General features: G+C 37.5%; 1 protein-coding gene across 1 annotated transcript in view; it reads left to right on the plus strand.

Moving 5' to 3' along the window:
- The window catches only part of LOC130909013 (partitioning defective 3 homolog), a 660,821-nt gene that overhangs the window by 292,461 nt on the left and 344,511 nt on the right, over window positions 1-23,849 (plus strand). The window contains exons 7-11 of the mRNA XM_057825056.1: window positions 3,574-3,677; window positions 4,211-4,294; window positions 15,399-15,524; window positions 20,001-20,198; window positions 20,292-20,479. Coding sequence (XP_057681039.1) covers window positions 3,574-3,677; window positions 4,211-4,294; window positions 15,399-15,524; window positions 20,001-20,198; window positions 20,292-20,479 — 700 coding nt within the window. The remainder of the gene's footprint in view (window positions 1-3,573; window positions 3,678-4,210; window positions 4,295-15,398; window positions 15,525-20,000; window positions 20,199-20,291; window positions 20,480-23,849) is intronic.

A 23,849-nucleotide genomic window follows, 5' to 3' on the forward strand; every position in this document is an offset into this window, starting at 1 on the left:
TTTGCCGGAGCTGTGGGAGGAGGGATGGGCCGTGCTTGATCACCCCCCGATTGGCTGGGGCGGTCTTCGCGCAGCATTTCTGCAGGACTATCATGTATCTGAGTGGGCTCACACATGACTGGGTGCAATTAGATACACTCAGGTAGAGATATTGTTGGTGCCAGGATTAGTGATCAGGCAGGATAGAATAGGATGTCAACATATACCCACACATAAAGGCATGGACAATTGTTGGCACCCTTGAAGTTTTTCCAGAAAATACAGTGTCTCCCAGATATTAACGCAATTACAAATGTTTTCAGTATGAATGTGTTTATTTTATTATATATTTTTGGGGGATTTGCGTTGGAAAAACACAAAAAGCTTAAGATCAAAGCCAAAATGTACACAATTTTACACGGGATGCAAAAAATGGGCTGGACAAAATTGTTGGCACCCTCAACTCAATATTTGGTTGCACATCCTTTAGAAGAAATGACAGAAAGCAATCGCTTCCTATAACTGTGAAAAAATATTTTATTAATGCTTATAAAACACAATTATTAACTGCTGTGAAACTATATTCATTTGTGAGACTGTATCCATTCATGTTCTTGCGCTGCACATGTATTTCTTTGAACATATTACAATGAGTTTCTGTTGACTGCCTTATCTGATTTGACTCCCTCTTGTAACAGCCAGAGCTAGTTTCCAAGGTCGTAACTCAGGATGTTTTTCTGTGGAAAATCACCAGAGTTGGGGAGTAATATCTTTCACTTATGTTTCCATAAAAGGTATCGTTTCAGAGTAAGCAATGCCCTTTCAACAAGCATATAGACCTTTGACTTGTGTATTTTCGTTGTACTCCTGTGTGGTCACAGCTCCTGGCTGGATCACACCATTTGTGCCCTTGTTTATAAAGTCTTCGAAGCAGGCAATCCTTGTCTGAGTCTAATTCTTTTCTCTTATTTGAGCTATTGATTGCCACTTGTCTTGGGGTTCCCTGACAATAACCAAATTTTGTGCACCAGTCAGATGGAATTTTGGACAACTCTTCTTTTGCGCACTCCAGGTCTCTCAGATTTGAAGGGTGCCAGAAAAAAGAATGAGGCTTTCAAAGAAAAGAACACAGCGCCTATAGTCAAACATGGTGGAGGTTCAATGGTGTTTTGGAGTTGTTTAGCTGCCTCTGGCACTGGGTGGCTTAACAGTGGGCAAGGAGTCATGGAATATGGAGACTATCAAAACGTTTTGGTCCGGAATGTGGGGTGTATTGTCAGAAAACTGGGTCTGTGTCAGAGGTCATGGGTTTTCCAACAGGACAATGAACCAAAATGTACCTCCAATAGCACCAAGAAATGATTGGAGACAAAGCGCTGGAGAATTCTGAGGAGGCCATTGATGAGTCCGGATCTAATTATATTGAACACTATAGGGAGATCAAAAAATTGCTTTTGCAAGAAGGAACCCTTCGAATCGGAGAGACCTGGAATAGTTCGCAAGAGAAAAGTGGTCCAAAATTCCATGTGAGAGGTGCACAAAACTTGTTGATGGTTATTGGAAGTGATTGCTTTCTGTTATGTCGTCCAAATGATTCCAACAATTTTGTCCAGCCAATTTTTTCAGTTTTTCTAAAACTGTGCCAATTTGGACTTTTTTTCCTCAGCTGTTTTGTGTTTTTCCAATGCACATCCAAGAAATAAACACATTCATACTGAAAAACATTTGTAACTGCATTCATTTCTGTGAGAAATGCTGTATTTTCTGGTAAAATTCCAGGGGTGTCAATAATTTTGTCCATGACTGTACATGTGAGTCACATAATACTGGGTTCCACACCTCACATTGATTTATGTACACTCCACCCCGCCTAATCACGTCTCCTTTTGACTCTCCTCCTCTCCTCTTTCTCCTCGATTATAAGGCCATCCACGTGGTGTCCATGGGTAAATACAATTAGCTAACGATAGCACCACTATATTCATAGGTAGCATAGGCATGCAATGTATTTCCGCTTGTTGTTTGTTCTTCTCCTCTTCTGTCTGCTTCCTTCCCTCTCTGTCCCCCCATAACCCTTTCCTGCTTTCCCCTAATAAATAAACATCACAAAAAAAATGAATAAAGGGATTACTATCAAACATGTAGGGTAAGTTTGTCAGATCAAAGGTCACAGTGTCTGTAAATGGATTTTGCAAAGACATGATGACAGATTACTGTGGACTATTTGACTCAAATTTGCAGGGTACCTGATATGATGGAAAGAAAGAGTGATGGCATTTTGGGGCATGAGGGCTAAGGGAGAGTGTACACTCAGGCATGAAAATCTCTCACCTTTCTGCAAAATTAGCTGTTTTGAAGTAATAAAGGGTGACCTGTGTGAATTGTGGCGATCCGAGGAGAAAATTTGCAGGGGGGGACGTAAGTCCTTCTAACTAACTAACAACATGTTTTATTGAAGATGCTAAAGCTGTTGCGATATGCAATGAGTACATTTATCGCAAGGTAAATAAAAAGGAGTCCTGTAATTTTCACGGCTGCGTTTTATCACCGCGTACGTGCGTGTAGATGACATATGAGACTTCAGTTATTTTCGCAGATGTTTATTGGTCATCAAACGCCATAGAATTACAGTTCAGACATACAAAATAAGGAAACATATCTACTATATTAAACATTGTACATTAGCATTGCTACATTGAGACTATTGGGGAAAAAAGACAACCTACAAACAAAAAAAAAAAAAACAAACAAAAAATCTATCACTGACACCAAATGCAATGACGAAAAGTACTTTTTTTGCAGACTGTAAAGCTTACGGTTAGCGGTTTAGCGAATGTACTTCGGTGAACATTTCAAAATAAAAGCACGTCATGTTCGTCATATAAATAACGATTTCTGGAGTTAAATCCCACATACTTCAGAATTAATACTACAATATGTCAACACTATAATACTACATAATTAAGATTCTACACTAAGAATAGCTTTAAAATGACACCTTTTATAAAAAAATGTGATTGGCAATGAAAATTATTATAATACTATTACATATAGTAGTATAGCAACTATAATAATAATACTGCTGGATATTTTTTTAAGAATTGTTTTGAATAATGTTGAAAGGCGAAGTCAGTGTTATGAATCTGTTTACATTCCATTCGTTTACACTAGTAAATGCTATCAACATTTGACCTCACAGTTTATGTGTGATTAATTATTGTTATTTTCATGTCTATTTGTACTTTAATAAATAATTTAAGTGTTTTTGTGAATTAATAAGCATCAACAAAAAAATCATTAATAAATTAGTTTAAAAAAAAAAAAAAAAAAAAAAAAATTAGATTAGTCGACTAATCGTAAAAATAGTCGCCTGACTAATTGGGAGAAAATCAGTCATTTGGAACAGCTCTAGTGTACCGGAACATATTTCCTCCACACCCTTCACACCTTTTTAACCCACTGACCCATTTTCATGCCTGTACACTTCACCAAATAATGTGATGCTTTGAATATGACTTCTTAGGCGCTGACTTCCTCTATTTTTTTCATGAGGGTATTTTTTTCCCTACCTATTTTTTCTTCTTTTGTTTGTAGGAGTTTGAAGAGACGAGACAAACTCGTGATCAAAGAATTGAAAGAACAGAACCAGTAGGACGAGCTGACTCCTCATTGGACCATTCACCAGTGTTAACTCTAGAGTGAGTGACCCTGCAACCCTTTTTTTTTGGTATTTTTATTGTCTGCTGTGCTTTCCACAAACACTTGCAAAAGAGGACCAAGATTGCATTTCTAACACCACTACATGAAGAACACTCTACACATAAGAATAACAAGATACTATGGTCACTTGTGTTCATTTGTTTTCATGTCTTTATCTGAACAAATTAACACCGAGCTCCATGATTCACACATTTTTCAATTAGACATCATTTCGATCTTAATCACTTAATAGGAGTCTCAATTGCAGTCCATTCTCGACCCTGTGTTTCACTGGGGGGACTTTTGTAAGGATGGACTTTGCCTCGACAAAATGATGCAACTGCTAGGCTAACCCTTGCTTCTCATAAATTCCACCAGCCAGTGATGTTGACGACGTCATTTTTATAACCATGCTTTTCAATAACCATGTAATTTATGTTTTTTTCTTTTTTTTTTTTTTGGGTGTGTATCATGCATGTCTCCTGCCACAACATCCCTCCCCCCTTTCGCCACATCCATCATGATCTTGCAGAGCCATGCTCAAGCCAGTTGAGGTGTCCAATACAGGAGGGCCGCTGGGGATCCACGTATTGCCATTCAGTTCACATGATGTCAGGTAAAAAAAAAGGAAGTGTTGGCCTAGCCTTATAATTAAGCCTGCCACGATATGCAATAAGTTGATTTATCGCACAGTAAATGAAAATGTGGATGGTCATTTTCCCGAACGCAATTTATTGCCGTGTGCGTGCGTGCGTGTGTTTGCGTGTGCACTCGGCTTATGTGCCTGTTGAGCGCATATGAGACTCCATTTCCTTTCACAGATGTTTGTTGGTCATCAACACACTGTAGAATTAAAGTTCAGACATACAAATAAGGAAACACACAGTATATCACAAAAGTGAGTACACCCCTCACATTTCTGCAGATATTTAAGTATATCTTTTCATGGAACAACACTGGTAAAATGACACTTTGACACAATGAAAAGTAGTCTGTGTGCAGCTTATATAATAGACTTAATTTATTTTCCCCTCAAAATAACTCAAAATATAGCCATTAATATCCTAACCCCTGGCAACAAAAGTGAGTACACCGCATGGGAACTACGTACATCTCTGAATGTCCAAATTGAGTACTGCTTGTCATTTTCCCTCCAAAATGTCATGTGACTCGTTACAGGAGTGCTGTCAGCATTGCTGCAGAGATTGAAGAGGTGGGGGGTCGGCCTGTTAGTGCTCAGACCATATGCCGTACTCTACATCAAATTGTTGTGCATGGCTGTCACCCCAGGAGGAAGCCTCTTCTGAAGATGGTACACAAGAAAGCCCCCAAACAGTTTGCTGAAGACATGTCAACAAAGCACATGGATTACTGGAACCATGTCCTATGATCTGATGAGACGAAGATTAATTTGTTTGTTTCCGATGGTCTCAAGCATGTGTGGCGGCGACCAGGTGAGGAGTACAAAGATAAGTGTGTCATGCCGACAGTCAAGCATTGTGTAGGGAATGAGGCCCCCCCCCCCCACCCACCACCACCTCTTCAATCTCTGCAGCAATGCTGACAGCACTCCCGTAACGAGTCACATGACATTTTGGAGGGAAAATGACAAGCAGTACTCAATTTGGACATTAAGGATGTACGTAGTTCCCATGCGGTGTACTCACTTTTGTTGCCAGGGGTTTAGATATTAATGGATATATTTTGAGTTATTTTGAGGGGAAAATAAATCACCTCTATTATATAAGCTGCAGACAGACTACTTTTCACTGTGTCAAAGTGTCATTTTGTCAGTGTTTTCCCATAAAAAGATATGCTTAAATATATGCAAAAATGCTAGGGGTGTACTTACTTTTGTGATACACCGTATAGTAAATATTCTTAATTGTTGCAAAATTGCAGTGAAAAGGTGACACTTCAAACATGAAAACTCAATGGTTAACAGTATTTGCAAACAATGCTAAAAAAAGAAGAAAAAAATCATTGACACCACAAGCATGACGAAAAGAAGTGCACTTTTTTTTTTTTTTTTAACGGAGTGTAAAACTTGCGTTTAGCAGCTTAGCAAATGTACTCCCAGTGAACATTACAAAATAAAAGCAATGCATGTTCAACATGTAAATAAAGATTTCTGGAGTTAATCTCACATACTTCAGGTTCCAAACTAAGGATAGCTTTAAGATGACACCCATTATGAAAAATCTGTTTTGCAATGAATACTTTGGCTTCAAATTTGCTAACATGTGCAGAGAATAAACTTTTTTGACATCTGCGCGGTGTATCCGCTCGTCTGCGGTACAGTTGCATTTTTGGTGGGGCTCGCGTGCGGCTGGACGTGATTGGGCGCGCTCGGATGGGAGGTCCCGGTGCCGGAACTGGCGGTGAGGCGGTGTAGGGTCTGTTGCCAATGGGCTTACACTCACAAGGGATTCACATGATTACTGGGTCCTAGATCACAGAGCTGATTTGTGTACACTCTACCCCTCCCAATCACTTAGCTTATAGACTTCCCCAACCCCTTCCCCTTCTTTCCCTGGTCAACAGGCTCCCCACATGGTGTCAACCGGAAATACATCTAACTGATAATAACACCAACATATTAATAGTGTAGGCGTTCAATGTATTTCTTGTTGTTGTTTGAATTTCTAAAAGAAACACAAGAAATGTCTTGTGTTTCTTTTCTTTTGTTCCCCCATAACCGTTTCCTGTATGCTGCTTTCTCATAATAATCGAGATATGTTGAATGATCACAATGGGAGTAAGTAATACTCTCAATGTGAAACATTAAAACTGGTCAGACCAACCTTTAGATTCACATTCTCCGTGTCAAACAGCTGAACAGGACAGGTTTAAAAAAAAAAAAACAAAGACACAAACGTGGCTTCTGCTATAAATCCATCTATCAATCGCTTTAAATATTTTTATTTCGGACATACGTATGGAGTAAAATATGCCGGCACCACAATTGCTAGTATGTGTGACAGCGCGACTTTCCTATTGGTGCATGCGATGTGCCAATTATTGCATACCTGCAATAATTTATGAGACATTATATCACCTACCAAAATCTGTTAGCACGACAGGCCTACCTACAATTGCTTTTTGAATGAAAGGTTTCCTCTGCCCAAAAATAACAACAACCTATCTTTAGCCCTCAATATTACTTTTCAGAGGACTTTGAACCCACAGAAAGGGAATAACACAGATTGAAGTCATTTTACTCTTGTTTTTTTCTGATTCTGGCCTTTGTCTTTAATCACAATAATATCTGCTCAGTCTTAAAAGAGATTCAGCTTCCTTTTACCCTCCCATATACACTGAAATATATTTCCTATTTATTTATTTAGTTTTACTCAATACATGCCATCAGTTACAGGGCACAAGATTAGCACTGTATCCAAGTTCATGGTTATTCCAGCAAAAAACATAAAGGACAGAAGACGTAGCCAAATGTAATCAAACTAAAAGCTTGCCTATAACACTAATCCACGCTGCTGGCCAAGACAGCATCAAGGTGAATGTGACTACTCAGCTCTACGGAACGGCAGACGGGGAAAATGAGTTGGAAAGACAGCGCAAGGAGATGAAGTGGGATGACATTTGAAGTAGAGGGGTGTGGCTGCCATGATGATTGGATAGGTGTCATTTATTTTGGGCCACTAATCCCATTGCTGCGCATAAGCAAGTGTTGGGAAACTATATTTAGGTTTGATCTATTGTCATTGTTGCCCTCGGAAGCTGTGACACCTTGAAAAATCCTTTGTCAGAGGAGCAAAATAAGAATTAAGGGCATGATATATTCATTTTAGGAGAGTTTTGCTGACCTTGATGTAATGCTGTTTTCAATAAAATATGCTCCTTTCAAGCCAAGATTGAAGTTCAGCTCTAACGGCAATCAGAGCCTTCAATAAGCTTCAGGCATGATCATTTTTGACAATGGCCCCTTTCCTGTTTTTTTGTGCTACAGCTAACGAGGCATTATGCTCAATGAACTGTCATTTGCATCTAGACGGCAACCACTGGGGTCAGGCAGTCAGCAAAACTGGACTGCAATCATAAAAATGCAAGTGATCAAGCCAAAGTAGTCACTATTTCGCTTTGCTGATTTTACATCAAGTCACTCACACATGCATGCAGAAAGTGATTATTAGTATTGGGGTTGCAGCTATCGATTGGTTAGTAGTCGATTAATCAATGAACTATTTAGTTCCAATAATCGAGTAATCGGACAAAGAACATAAAAAATTAAAATACCTGAGCTAAGCCTCAAACGCTATAAAAATATAAATACATGAGAATCTCAGTACAACAAAATAACAATTGGCTAACTTACATAGCAAAAGTATGCTAGCTTAAATGTAATAAATTTTTTTTTTTTTTTTTCTTTTCCCTTTCTAACAATGCTCTTAACAAATGGTTCAAACATATGTTCCCACAAAACATGGCTAAATATACCAATAAACTAAATAACAAATGCATTAAAAAACATTAGCTCAAACCAAAACTTGGTTTATGTTGGTCTTAACAGGGAGCAGCTGGATTCAGCCATGTGAAATGAGTTATGTCATATGCATTGTTGCCACTAGAAGGCAGTGTATCCTTCAATATCAATAAAAGTAAATGCAAACAAATTAAACGAATACTCGATGCAGCAAAATGTTATTCAAATCTTTTTTTTCAAATCGAATTTCTTGAGTTTATTAATTGTTGCAGCGCTAATTAATATCATTAGTCAAAGCATATTGCTCCCTAGATACTGTATTAATACATACAGTGAATACATTAAAGGAATTATAATTATAAACAGTCAAAATAATAGCAGAAAACCCCTATAGAGGTATGCATTTAGTTTTTTAATAATAATAATTGTAGAGTTGCTGATAAAAGCTTTTTAAAATGATAACCGGTAATGTCGACATAGGTTTTTCATGATCAGTTGTGGACCAATTTACATGTTGACTTCAAAGTGAGTGTAGAAGCCATCTTTATACAAGGGCTGGTCAGAGCTTAGCATAGTAGTTATGCTTATTCACCGTTAAATGTCTCCAAACTAAGATGCTTGGGATTTGTAATGTGAGTTGACCATTTCCATTCAGGGTGCAAAAATTAGGGATGTCTCGATCGAAAAACGTGATCGGAAATTCGGCCGATGCTGCCATTTTTCAGAGAATTGGAATTGGGTGAAAAGGATCGGGTTTTTATTTAAAATTTATTTGTTTTTCTGTCTCATGCTTGTACAGCCTCTCACCCTCCCTTCTGCTGCTTTTTTTGGTCATCTGTGCAGCATGAGCATCAAAACATGAGTGAATTTGAGTGGACTCACTCAATTAACCCTTTAAGGTCTGGGCTTATTTTGTCTGATTTTGCATGCCTTTGAAGTTGCCTTTATATTTCAAAGAAAGAATTGTTTACGATGGCCTGGTTTGGTCCCTTTTTTTGTGACACCTAGAACTTCATATCCAGACTGTTGTTTCCTTCACTGACCAATTATATATCATCATTTTGGGCCCAAAAAGACAAAAAATTCCAAAATCGTTTTGTCAAAATTTTTAATATTGATGTCCAATTGACAACCAAACATGCGTAACGAACCGTTTTGAAACTTTGTAATATTTATTCAACATGTTAGGATGAACATTCAACCAAAAAATTTTAGAATAAATAGTCTTATATTTGACAATTCAACATAAACAACAGATATAGCCATAGGCGTTTTTTGCCTTTATACATGCTCTAGTCAAAACAGGTTATATACAGCAGACCAAACAGTGAAGAACAGTGAAAAAATATATACCATCTAACACAAAAAGTGTTTAGAGGCCATCTCTTTATGAGTTTAGGTATTGCGGCCCATCACCTGATGAAAACTATGTACACACAATCAAGCTTCTTGAACACACATTTATATACACAAATTGAGAAGACTGATTGTGGGGAAAAAAAAAAAAAAAAAAAATATATATATATATATATATATATATATATATATATATATATATATATATATATATATATATATATATATATATATATATATATATATATATATATATATATATATATATATATATATATATATAGTATAACATTGGGAAAAAAAGTATTTTCAAAAATATTTACAATAAGCAAGTTAAATTTTTTTCAGGCATGCCACTCCGAAAAGCAGTTTCGTCCTGGAATTAGACACAGGGCTACATCACACAGTCCACACTTCCATGAGGTGTCGGTCCTCTTTCCACCTTCCATTTTCATTTCACTTTACTTTCTTTGTCACTATAAATGTACATGAAAAAAGTCAGTCTTTATGAAGATAATAAAGTATAAAATAAAAATATATACAGCAATAAATAATAATGGAAATCTATATGTATGACAATAGAAAGAATATCATAGCTGAATATGTGCTACATCCCTAATCTTCATATGGAAAGAAGAACACAAATTATAAATTCCTGCCTGGGATACACACAGTGCAAGTACGACTTTGATCTGATATGCACATTTTATTATTATATACACAAACACACACTTACATTGCATCAAAATTAACTTTGTCTTGATATATCAAAAGAAACTTTCAAAAGAAACCTTTTCAGGATAAAAAAAAAAAAAAAAAGTGAGTTGGCTTACCTCTGCTCGTCGATGGTGTCACCCACGTGTTCAAATCCGTCAATATCTTCACTCGAGGACTCTTCCGAAGAAGACGATGATGACGAATTTGGACCATCCTCTTCCTCAAGTTGATCAAAAAGCACAATTGCTTGCGCTAAATTAAGTTTTCCGTTCATTCTCAAAGTCACACAAAGTCGCTGCTCGATCCAAACGGCCGTCGCTCGCCACCTCGCTGCTTCAGAACACTCCTCCCTCTCGTTCGGTGGAACTTCACACGGCAGTTATATTTATTTAAAAAAAAACGCATTTTGTGCTTCCACTGTGACTTCGAAAGGGTTCGTTTGATTTGTGTTTTTTTCATGGAGCTTCCGTTTTGAAAAAGGACAAGAAATCATGGAAATATAGACATAAACAAATGATCCATGCAGCGTTTGAATGTTTTTTTGAAAGGACAATAAAACTATAAAACTTAAATGACAATATCTCACGTTTTAGTTGGTCGATTGACTTCAAATAATAACGAGAGTAAACCGCAACTTCCGCACTTTAAAACGAGACCAACCAACGGCATGTGGGTGACGTAATTAAAACGTGAGGGCGCTTCAAAAACGACGTGCGCTGAGGACGCGCCGGCGCGTCCTTGGACTCTCAAGGGTTAAGCATTTAATAAAGACAAGGATTTTTCTACGTTATTGTTGTTGAAAATAATTCACATTATGAAGGCGGCACAGGAGGACAGTGGATTTGAGTCTGCTGTTTTGGGGCTTTTTGAAGTCAATTAAGGTTTGCAATTGTTATAATAGACATGTAGGCAACACATTGTTTTCAAGCTGCCAACTCTACTGAGATGAGGCACAATCATGTCTACTTCTAAGGCACCCACAATTACTCTTGTGTTCAACTCATTTAAGATGACCTGACAATGTGGTATCTAGCAGAGAGGAAGATGATAGGGCCTTTGATTGGCCTCAATTTCGTTTTTATGTTGCTATTTTACCCCCTTTGAGGACTGAGATAAGTCTGCCATGTGAATGTGGATATCCATATTATGAAGCCAATTTAGACAATGTTCTAAGAGTGTCCTGTTTTCCTGAAATGGTGAAGAGCTTTGCAAATCTGCCCTTGACATCTCCATTAACCAGGGTCACATTTAAGACACGTGGACGTGGCTATTAATGAGCTCAGTGAAAACACAAGAATTGAAATGGCCAATCCAATAGAAACTGAAAGTGAATGCTGTTGCTGAGACAATATAATTTGATCTTTTTTTATTTAAAACTTGAGACAATGATTACATTGTTTTTTCTGCGTTCTACGCCCTACCCTGCCCATAGTGATTTTGAATTGTTGTATTTTGATAATAGTCTAAAACTGAATAATTTTCAGACAAAAAGACGCTACTTTTTCCCTTCATTTTGAATCATGCGGCTTATAGTTCAGTTTGGCTTATTTGTTGATTTATTTGAATTAATCGGTAACACTTTATTTGACAGCGGTGTCATAAGACCATCAAAATTTTGACATGACACTATCATGGGCATTACTGACTACCAAATGACAAATGTCATTAAGTGTTTTCCGTCAAATTACGATACTAACACCATTTATGTCCAGCTCGGATCTTTTACATCCATTCAAAAGTGAGGTAATTTGCCGGATGACACAAAATGACATCTGTCATAAGCATTCATTAACACTCATGACAGTGTCATGTAATAATTATGATTGTGTAATGACAGTCTTATGGCACCACTGTCAAATAAAGTTTTATCACATACCATAACTAGCAATTAATGAAACAACTGGAACAGTAACTGAAGAAATAATTAGCACAGAACATGAATTTTGATTGTTATTTACATCTGTAGCTCTGCAATGCATGCTTGGAGGCATGTTGGACAACAACAGTGTTGACAGTCTCCCCCAAGGGAGCAGTCATGGCCAAATGAAGCTTCTTGAAGCAATGACTCTTTGCAGCCAATTGGTTCAAAGCTTCATGGTGGTTCTTTTGGTCTTATGAAAGTCGTATGATGCCGCTGTCAAATAGAGTGCTACCGGTTACTCTTTTGGTGTAAATATCCCATATTACAGTGAGGACAGCTGTGGCTTATGGTCCAGTGCGGCTTATATATTAACAAATGCTGTTTTCGTGTCAAATTTGGTGGGCGGCGGCTTATAGTCAGTAGCGCCTTATAGTGCGAAAATTATGGTAGGTACCAGCACTATATTTTCCTGTCACTGTAAGCATGTACATAGATTCTATTTTCGTAATTCAATTCCTGCAATGATTGCTCAAGTATTTATTTTGAGAAATACACGTACAGTGGTAACTCAACATACGATCACATCGACATATGATCCTTTCCACTATTATTACTGTTATAATATTATTATTCCACTTTGTTTTTATAATTAATTTGTTTTGTTATGTGTAATTTGTAATTGTACCTGCAGTATTTATTAATAATTTAACGTAGGTTTTTGGGTTAGGGTTAATCAAATTATAATATATTCTTATGGGAAAATCCCGCTCGACATACAGCCATTTTGATTTACAAACCAGGTCCTGGAACAAAGTAAATTCGTATGTAGAGGTACCACACTATTCTTGTAGTGATCACTCATGCATTTTTTCGGGAAATACACATAATTGATTGGGTTGTATGAAAAAGTAAAGCTATTTTTTTAAAGGTATTGCTGACATCGCACTGGCATGAGGGTGCTTAAGTACTTCTTAAATAATCAATGTCTCCTTCTCAAAATTAGGTGATGGGAAAAATTCACTGTTCTCAATAAAACCACACAATTGTTTAAAGGTTTTAATTTAGCCTTGCACAAACTTTTGCCTTTCAATCTATTAGGCCTGTTGACAACGTGAGTGTGCAAAAGAAAAAAGTGCCACATTACAGTCAACAAAACTTTAAAACAGATGAAAAAAAAAATGTGAGTGTGAGACACAATTAATTAATACTGCAGGATATGAATATGTGATGTCAATGTCTTATTAAACATAATGACATTATAGAAATTTTCTTATATTGCTGATTATAAAGAACAACATTCACGGCATCAAACAATAAATCTCATCAACTGTTCAGGTTTACCTAATGCAGTACTTCTCAAATATTGGGTGTGCGCCCGGGGGGGGGCACAGATCAATACCAGGGGTGGCGCATGTGACCTCAGGGAACATACTTTTTTGCTGTACTAAAATAAAGTGTAATTCCACATCCATTCAGTGGGTGGCAGTAGCACTCTGATTTTAAGAGTGTGTGCAGTATGTTCGAATTAAAAAAGAGCACACAGCAAAGAGCAATGGAGTGATTAAGAGCTAAAACGAGGATATATTACGAATCGTAGCGTTTGGTTTTGGCTTTGACTTTTAATACGGTGGGAAACGAGGAAAGACCAGTCATTTTACTGTGTCTAAAAATGTTTACAGCAAACAGCAGGAACCAAAATCATTGAATCGCAATCACATCGAGAAGCCGCTTATTTTATTTTTTTCAGCGAAAACGTGCCGAATATTGCCAAACACTGTCCCGCTGTATCAGTGTTACATCAGTAAACCAGCGAGCACTGTTAGCATCATATTAGGTGACATACATAGTTGCTCAGTGCGAAATAACCTCACACCATAGCAAAGGAGCTGATACTGCCTGCAGCAAAAATAAAAACTGACCCTCTGTCCAATGACATTGTCTTTTTTGTTCTACAACCCAAAGCAAAAAGTATGGAATCACCAGTCTCGGATGAGCACTCACACAGACATTTTTATCATGTAGACCAAACTCGGATAAAAAGCTTAAAAAAAATAATGAATTACTTCAAAAGTGCAACTCTTTAGCATTCAGAAACACTAAAAGAAATGAATAAAAAACATTGTGGTGGACAGTAAATGTTGCTTTTATAGAGCAAGTGCAGGGAAATATATATGGAATCATTCCATTCTGATGAATAAAATATGGAAACATCAGAAACAAACAAAGAAATAACAATCAAAACACATCTCTAGTATTTAGTAGCACCACCTCTGGCTTTTATGACAGCTTGCAGTCTCTGAGGCATGGACTTGATGAGCATTCTTCATCAATTTGGTGCCAACTCTCTTTGAATGCAGTTGCCAGATCATCCTTGCAGGTTGGAGCTTTGCTGTGGACCATTTTTTTTGGACCATTTTAGTCAATTTCCACTACAGGTTTTCAATAGGGTTGAGATCTGGGGTATTTGCAGGCCATGACATATTTCTCCAAGGAATGCTTTGACAGTTTAGCTCTGTGGCATGATGCGTTGTCATCTTGGAAAATGACAAACATATTTTCATTTGAAGGGATAAGAAAGTTGTCTAAAATTTCAATGTAAACATGTGCATTTATTAAAGATTTAACAACAGCCATCTCCCCAGTGCCTTTGCCTGACATGCAGCCCCATATCATTAAGGACTGAGGGAATTTTGACGTTTTCTTCAGGCAGTCATCTTTGTAAATCTCACTGGAACAGCACCAAACAAAGCTCCAGCATCATCACCTTGTCCGATGCAGATACTTGACTCTTGACAAGGTGATGATGCTAGAATTTTGGTTTGGTGCTGTTCCAGTGAGATTTACAATGCAGATTCTTGACTCTTAACCATTTTTAAAAAATGTTTTACTGTTTTGATGTGACTTTTTAAAAATTTTTTTTAATACAGGCAAATTGGTGTGCTTTAAGTCTTTTCTGTTTCAAACAAAACAATGTTAATACAGTTACACTTTATTGTAAGTTTATTTATATTACTTTCTGTTCTTTAATATTAAAAAAGGACACCATTTATACAGAGGTGTACTTATAATAACAATAATAATAATAATAATAATAATAATAATAATAATAATTGGCGACAGAGAGTTGGGGGGGGTGAAACGTTTACATCTTCCTGGGGGTGCTGTAACAGAAAATAATTGAGAAGCACAGACCTAATGGCACATTGTATTCACTATCATTTTTGTGCTCTTGTGCTTCTTTATAACATTTTTTAAACAAACAAACAAACAAAAAAAAAGATAATTTTTCTACATCGTGTGTCTCAATGATGTAATATCTCTGGTCTCTTGTGCAATGCATTCCAGGACCCAGGGCTTGCTAGTCAAGCGTTTGGAGCGTGGAGGCAAGGCAGAGCAGGAGCATCTCTTCCAGGAGAATGATTGTATTGTCAGAATAAACCAAGGAGATATACGCAATCTTCGCTTCGAACAGTAAGCCCGATAATGTATACTGTGTGTATGTGTGTTTACTTACTTACTTTATTACTTTCCTTTTTTCACTAAAGTACTGCTATAACTTCCCTGCTAAGAAATCCAGCACATGCTAGTTTCTATACCAGCAAAATCAGTACCATAACGCAACACATCCAGTAGAACTTCACTAGATGTGTTGTGATTTAGTCCTGCTCTTTCTCATACAGAAACCAGCATATGCATGTTTTTTTTTTAGCTGGGTTACTGTGTAAAAGCGAAAGCAGAGAAGGTTTGGTGCTCTTTATTTCTTTATTCATACACAAAATGGTATATTTATGAAAACGCTGCTCACACATGTACACACGCACACTGCAAACTGATATATTTTCAGGCCTTCCACTGATAGTTCAAAGTGACCTGCAGTCATTGACCATTGGATCACCTTCCAAAATTACAGAAACTCAGTTCATTTCTGTTGACCTATTGCTCCCGTTTCATTTCTTAAGTGGGATGATGATTTAAGACATAGTGTTTGACCTCACTGGAGTCTAGAGCCTGAACATGCATATTATAACATAATATATAGACTACAGTACTGATCTATGGTCAATATATGAGCCATTGAGATATGCAGGCTGCAAAGACAGTTTTATTAGTTGAACCTGTCCAAACTAATAGATCGAATATTTATCTGATAAAAACTAAACAATTAGATTTGAAAGATCAACAATCAAGACCGTTTTTTATTTAACTTTCAATGGCATGGTGGGAAATGTGGCTAGCATTTCTGCCTCACAGCTGAGGGTGATAAGTTCAAAACTCAGCTGTGACCTCTCTGTTTTGCTTTTTTATGTTCTCCCAGTGCATACATGGGTCGTGCTTCCACATTCCAAAAGCATGCACGTTAGATTAACTGAAGACTCATTATTGCCCATATTTCAGTGTGAATGGTTGTTTGGCTATATGTGCCATGTGGTTGAACGGTGATCAGTCAAGGGTGCACTCCAGCTCACCTATGACCCTTAACAGGCTAAACCTTTCTAATGTGACACAATAGGATCTGTAAAATCCATAACCATATATAACACTTTCTTTGGCAAAACCGCAAAAATAAACACATCTTACATGAATACCTTTCGAACAGAAACTAAACATGCAAGTAACAGTGTTCCCGCGGGTCCTTGAAGTCTTAAAATGTCTGCAATTTAAAATCCAGATAGTGAAGGTCTTAATGTCTTGAATTTAATGGAAAATTACAGTAGGTATTACATTTCCAGACGATGCATTGTTGCTACCAAAATCTTCCTTTAGAATAGTGTTAGCTCACTGGCTACCATTGACGGCGCTAGACATCCAATTCATTTTGACTGGGTTGGACGTCTAGCACCATTAATGGCATTGAGCATTCACAGCCAGTCTTTTGGGGGCATTTACTGTTCATTTTAGGGCATTTTCAGGTAACTTCCTATTCATTTGGGGGCATTCTTGAGTCACTTCCTCTTCAGTAACCCAAAATCAACAGGACATGGCCTGTAAATATCCAACATCAACAGAAAGTGACCTGTAAATCAAAAGGAAGTGACCAAAAATCAACAGGAAGTGATGTGAAATGCACCAGAATTAAGCCGTTGCCTAGCATTTGCTGTCACTGATGGCCATAGACGTCCAGTCTGTTTGACGTGGGAGGGATGGCACTAGAGCTGCCCTGACTAGTCAATATAGTCGACGTCAGCGATGACATAGATGTGTCGACGAGCAAACTATGCCGTCGATGATTTATAAAGGGTTAAAGGAACATATGCGTGGAAAGTTGAGAATGGGGTACGCTCGGGATTCAAACGGGCAAAGAGGCACAAAGCCAAAAAGCGCACCAGAGTGACCAAAGCATGGACTTATTTCAACGAAACAGAGAAGGGTACACTGTGGTTTGCGGTCTCTGCAATGCCAAGCTTGCATACTACGGCAGCACGTCAGCCGTGAATGAACACCTGAAGCGCCAACGCCTTGGTATAATTTTGGAAGACGACAGGAGACAACAAGCTGGCGGATCGTAAATCAATATGACAACATTTTTTTATTGAAGGTGCCTCTATGTGGGTCGTACGAAAGAGTATTATGGGGTAATTTCGGGCTAATGTAGCTGAATAAGCAGCTTAGTACTTCACATAGCTCGTTGGCGCTTCGTTAAAATCAACAATATTGAAAGCATTTTGGTGTTTTAGGATCGGTTTTACAAAAAGGAAGTCATTATTTAAGCTTCATCTACATCAACTTATTATCAATAGAAACATTTATACTAATGCTTTGTGGTATCTCCCAGCAAAGGTACGTGTATGTGAAGTGTGTTGCGGCTCACAGCTACACTGCCTCTATGTAAAAGTGGGACTTTTGTTTCTCGTAGCATTATTTCGACTTTAATCTCGTTCTTCTTTTTTTTTTTTTTTTTTTTTTTTTTTTTTTTTTTTTTTTTTTAAATTATTTATTTGGCCCTAATACACTGTCGTATCAACGTGTATCATTAAGTTTTTTCAAGTACTTCACTCCAGTGATACGTGACATATATTTATCTACTCTGTTGGTGCTCACTCTAATGCTGAGAACAATATAGACATACTACAAAAATAGAAAGTAAGAATTCTTTTGAATACTGTTGGAAAACTGAAGTCACAGTGTGACTTAGTTTACATTTCATTCTTTTGCACTAGTTAATGCCATCAGCATTTGACCTCATTGTTTATTTGTGTGATTTATTATTGGTATTTATGTGTTAATTTGTACTTTAATAAAACCTTTAAGTGTTCCAAAATGATTTGGTGAATTAATAATTGTCAACAAAAATTTTATTGCAAGATTAATTGAAAATAAAGTTCATCAAAAGACTAATCGTTAAAAAAGTCTGCAGTTTAATCTGATGAAAAGTAATCGTTTGGGACAGCCCTAGATGGCACCCTCCCACTTCAAATGGATTGAATGAATATCCTAGCATAATTTCCTGATAATTATTGTATCACCATATCGTGAGTTCATTATTAACGTGAGCCTTTATCGCAAATCATATTGTGATGTATCCAGAGGTTCCCACCCCAGTGCAAGGTCGTTTAGGGCAATAGGAGTCAAAGCTGTCGAGTCACATATTAGAGGAGAAAAACCAGTGTTACAGTGGAATAAAATTAGTTTTTCTTTCCTTCTTCACAAATTGTTTTGACATGTTTTGCTCTTAAATCGTTATTTTTAATGTCTTAAAAATGCATTAATTTTGACTTTTATAATGGTGCAAAAAACCAGAGTAAAAGTGGGGTCATATTTCCTGATACAGCTAAACAACAATTTTTGCTCTGTAAGTGTGAACTTGGTTTTTTATTTTGCTAAATTTGCCGCTTTTACACATTGTAAAATGTCATGTTTATTTATTTTTCTTAATGGTCATTTTAATCAATAAACACATTTTCTTCATTCTCCGTGAACAGAAGGCAATGCTACTTTGCCTTTCCACAGTCACCACTCCAGTGCAACATACATTGACATCACGATTATGTATGATTGTAATTGTGCATCTCACCTAAGTGAAGAAGCTAGAGTTCCTCCCCCTTAGCTCCTCCATCACTCTATTTTCCTCTGTGTTGATTGTGAACCTCACAGTTACGACTTAAAGAGATCTTAAAGTGATCTCAGATTATTTTGTTTAGGTAAATATGTTGATGCCCTTAATGTGACAGCATAATGTATTGATAGGGTAATTTGTCATTCAGTCAAGCCTAGGTAGAGGCTGATTGCAATGCACGTGTGTGATGTAAACAACTATATAGACACTCTTGCCCGTTCAGTCATTATTCATGTCAGGGTAGTATTTCGAATTTCCATATGAATAAAAATGGGAGGGCCATGTGTGGTTGTGTTTGTGTAAAGAGCCGCCTGCTGTGGCAGAGTCATCTTAGCAGTGACATTGAGGGAGACCCAGCATGATATTCCTGGTGTTGTATTATCGGTCTGTAATGCAGACTTGCACCGCACCAATTTCTCCTCCATCCACTTGCTCCTGACCAGCCTATCTATATGCTAAGTGCCACTGGCAAAACAGACTAAACAATTTTTGTCCGTGAATAATGTTGAGCTTGTTGCAGCTGTCTCACATTTTGGCCTAAAACTTGCTCAGAGTAAACATATTTTGGATACTTTATCAATTTAATGCTTACAAATAATTGCTATATTGGAAGCTTATGAGGACATTTGAAGTTGTTGTTTCATGTGTATATCAAACTTTTCTCAAAGCACTGTTTCAAAAAGGTTGGTGACCTCTTTATTAGACCATTGGTCCATTACCAGACTTAGCCCAACTCTCCTTATCGCCTCTTACCACATAATACTTCTTCGCTCATCTATTTCTATCTTCAGAGCTATAATTTATCATATTCTTCTTGTCTCTCTTATCTTGTTATAACAAATAAATTTCTGTCTATATGTGATGTTTCCTCCCTTCTTTCTCTTCTACACTAGAGCCCAGAACATTTTCACGCAGGCGATGTCTTCCCCCGTCATCCTTTTTCATGTCGTCCCAGCCGCCATGAAACGGCAGTACGAGATACTTGCAAGCAAAAGTGAACTTAGCTCACCTCATTCAAACAGAGTCCGATTCAGCCGAGACTCTACGCATTCGGGTGACAGGACCAGCCTAGTCGGTGGGCGGACGTCCAGGTCTGTGCATCATGTCTTCACACTTTATATTTTACCAGAACACCCATTTAAAAAAATATATTAAAAAATATGTCACAAAAACACTTTCTATAGTCAACAGGGATCACTGGCTGGGAGCACTCCAGAGCCAAGACGGAGATATGGCACACCAGCACAATCATTGGTCTCTAGTACCTCATCCAATTCTTCACCTTCCCTCCAGCGCAGAATAAGCACAACACAGTCCAGCAGCTCCTACGCCAAAGGCAAAGGTCGCAGATTAAAAATACAGCTGAAGAAAGGTAAGATTTATAAGCATGATGGTGTTAGGATTATTCTGGCAAACATTTTGCAAGTAGCCTGATTGAATGACGGCTGTCTCCTTTTCAATGTTTCTACTTTTTGCAAAGGTTACAGAGTGGTTTTTGTCTTAAAATATGCTAAAATATAGCACTACATCATAGTGCGAAAATGGTAATGCTGTTATTGTAAGGAAAACAAATAAAACTGTGACACACATTGCTTTAGTGTTTCTACGGTACTTTCTGGAATGGTTCTACTAATAGTAAAGGTTCAAGCCGTTATTAACTCCAAATGGGCAGTAATTATTTTCCACATTACTGAAATTGCAAAATTAGCTTTAAATGGACGGGTCTATTTTTCCAGTCATTGCAATCAGAATGGTTGTGCACGTTTAAATGTGCTGTAGTTTGGCCACTGAGTTACTCAGACTGGAAAAATAAATAAAAACATAGTTCTATCATGTGAGATGTTTTTGCTGAAGGTACACCTGCACAAATTAGATTCAATTTAAGAGCTGCACCTCCAAAAAGGTAATATATTGAGACTGCATAGGAAGATTGATTAAACTCTGCCTCCAAGCAAGACTGAATGGTCTCTTGTATTTTGGCGTAACTCGGACGTCAGACAACTTCGATGGCACGCAGCTCACTCTCACACATTGTACCTCTCTCGTCATCTCATGAGAAACTAACGTGCTCGAAACTCGCCTCTTTTTTGTATGGAACCTCTTTTGTGTTGTGGACATGGCTGACAGAGATGTTTTTCTATATCTAGAGATGAAAAAGGTGAGGAAAAAAAAACCCTGTTGAAGAAGGTTCTCCTACAAAAAAAAAAAAAAAAAAAAAAAAAGCGCAACTGAGCTATGCAGCCACACCCATATTCAAAACCAAGTCATTCTTCTAATTGGGCCAATTTGACCAAATGTGTCAAATTCTGTGGCTACATAAGCTGCCTAAGTCCCTGAAGGAGTCTACTTCTTCTAATGGTGGAAAAATGATCGTCATGGCAACAGAGACATGTGGACATGGGCCTTAAAATGTACTATTACAAAAGGTAATGTAACTACACTGACCAGCCTGAAAAGAACTGGACATGTATAAGTAAAATGAGTGACCTTCTGTTGCCACTAGTTGGGGCTGTAGGGTTGATGCTAATGACCCCCACAGGACCCTTCTGGGTACGACTCTCAACAAGCATGGCAAGATTGGCGCAGATATGTTGTATATCTGCCAAGTTATGAATGTTCAAAATTTGTTATGAGATAAAATGGTGAAGGTCAAACCTCAATATTTTTCATCAGGCACGTGAACACATATCTTAAGGCTCCCCTGACGCAGGTTTGAGGTCAGCTGATTTTTTTTTTTCCTTTAGAGGAGGAGCCTGTTTAGTAAAAAAAACATTTACTGTCCCCAGCAGGGGGCGCCAGGCCTAAAGGTTAATATTTCAATGCAGTTGTGTTCAGGCTGGGATACCTCTCATACATGCCAGATATGGAAAGGATTGGACCCAAGATCAGGGTGTTATTAGTCATTTATTGAATTTGGCGTGTTGCCAGAAAAAGGCACTCTGCTCAGTTCAGGCCCCGTGAATGAAAACTCACCATTTTGATCAATGTCATATGTCTCATGAACAGTTTCACCAATTTTGAGGAGGATCCAACAAACTTTCTCTGCACCAATGTCTCAAAAGTGCACCTTGTAAATCGATTATAATTGCGCATTCAATTCAAAATATCCGATTCCCTGTTGGATTTGGGATATGGATCCAAGAGACTTTTAGGTGCAGTTTTGCACAGGGTATTGACTCCCCAATTTTAATTGCTCTTTGTTGAAAAAAAAAAAACTAATAGGACAGGCAGTTTTAAAGGAAGGGGGGTGATGTTGAGCCATTTTTTCCCAACTACATGTACCTTTTAAGTCACAGTCTCCCAGATTATACAAGGTAAAACGAAATTGTTTCACTACAGTCTATCACAGATCATCAAATGGTATATTGTCATCTTCACTTGACTGTTTTTCCTTTTATATCAGTCGAGAAAGTTGAAACTCCTGTTGAGTTAGTAAAGGTTTTAGGATTTTGAAAATCCTTTCTTTGACAAATGCATGGTAAACGACCGTTTTTAACTGCTATATGGAATGTAGGACATGTTAGGCTTGACGACATGTGTGACTTTGCATCCAAAACTTTCTTAGTGACATTTGTGTGTGACAGTTTACTTCATAGTTGAACATGAATCATCCAGCCTATTTCTGTCGGTCTACTTTTTTTAAGCATTGAAGAAAAGATGATATTTCGCAAATACCTCAAGCCCCCCTCAACTTTTCAAATTCATAAGCAATCACTTTCACCGTGTTTGTTTGTGCGCTGACGCCTAAAGAAAGTTGCCAGCAATGCTTTACTTTCTTTGTTCTCCGTCTTCATCAACAAAATCACTGACAGGCAAAGCAATGACAGGTCGACAGAATGCAAGGAAGACAAACTTGGGAAACTAGGTCACGATGGACTATTAGCGATGATGACAGCTCTGTGAAATAAGCAGCTACTTAGGCGTGAATACTAATGTTGCTAGAATCAGAAAGAACTGCATATCAAGTGAAGTTTGAGCAGTTAATCACTGTAAAAGTAGACTGATAGATAGTTTTACTTTGAATTTCAACCTTTTTGACATTGTATAGCAGTCGGTGCGACTTGTATACCAAAAAATATAGTCATTCCTGAGATTGCTATCATCCTCATTCATAATTGTGCCCAATGCCTCAATGGTTTAATATTTTTCATATATACAATTCAATGAAAAATGACTATAATAGGTTTTCAAATGCAATTATGAATCCTTAGCTGACATTTAAACAACTTTATGATTGTATCGACACATTCATGTCTCCTCGGCAATAAAGGTCAGGTCACGTGACTTCTTATTTATCAGTTATTGTATTTACCCATTTGACCCTCAACCAGCAATTCATATTCATTTGCTGATTCTTAAAGGTCACAGTCCTGCAACCAAGAGAGGCTTTGTACAGAATTTATCGCAAATGTTTTCTCATACTGAGGCAGTGAAATTCACTCAACTTGAAAATAAATCCGGAGTGAGGACACATCCAAATACACACAATAATAATACAATACATGATTTAAAGGGAACCACGGACAGAAAGACTTGGAGTTCTTAAAAGATAAATGTTAGTATGAGTTATGATAATTTGACATTCCAACCCTTCTTAATTTTTTTGTTTTTATAAAATTTGAAAAATTTGTTAAAATAGTAAATTGTCTTTTTGTTGACGGTTAGGGTTGACGCAATTCATTCTGGGCGGTGACGTCACTGGGCAGCGCTGCTGACACCACAGTGTCACTCGTTAGCTACAT

This window comes from Corythoichthys intestinalis, chromosome 20 (assembly GCF_030265065.1).
Source record: "Corythoichthys intestinalis isolate RoL2023-P3 chromosome 20, ASM3026506v1, whole genome shotgun sequence".
In the NCBI taxonomy this organism is placed as follows: Eukaryota; Metazoa; Chordata; class Actinopteri; order Syngnathiformes; family Syngnathidae; genus Corythoichthys; species Corythoichthys intestinalis.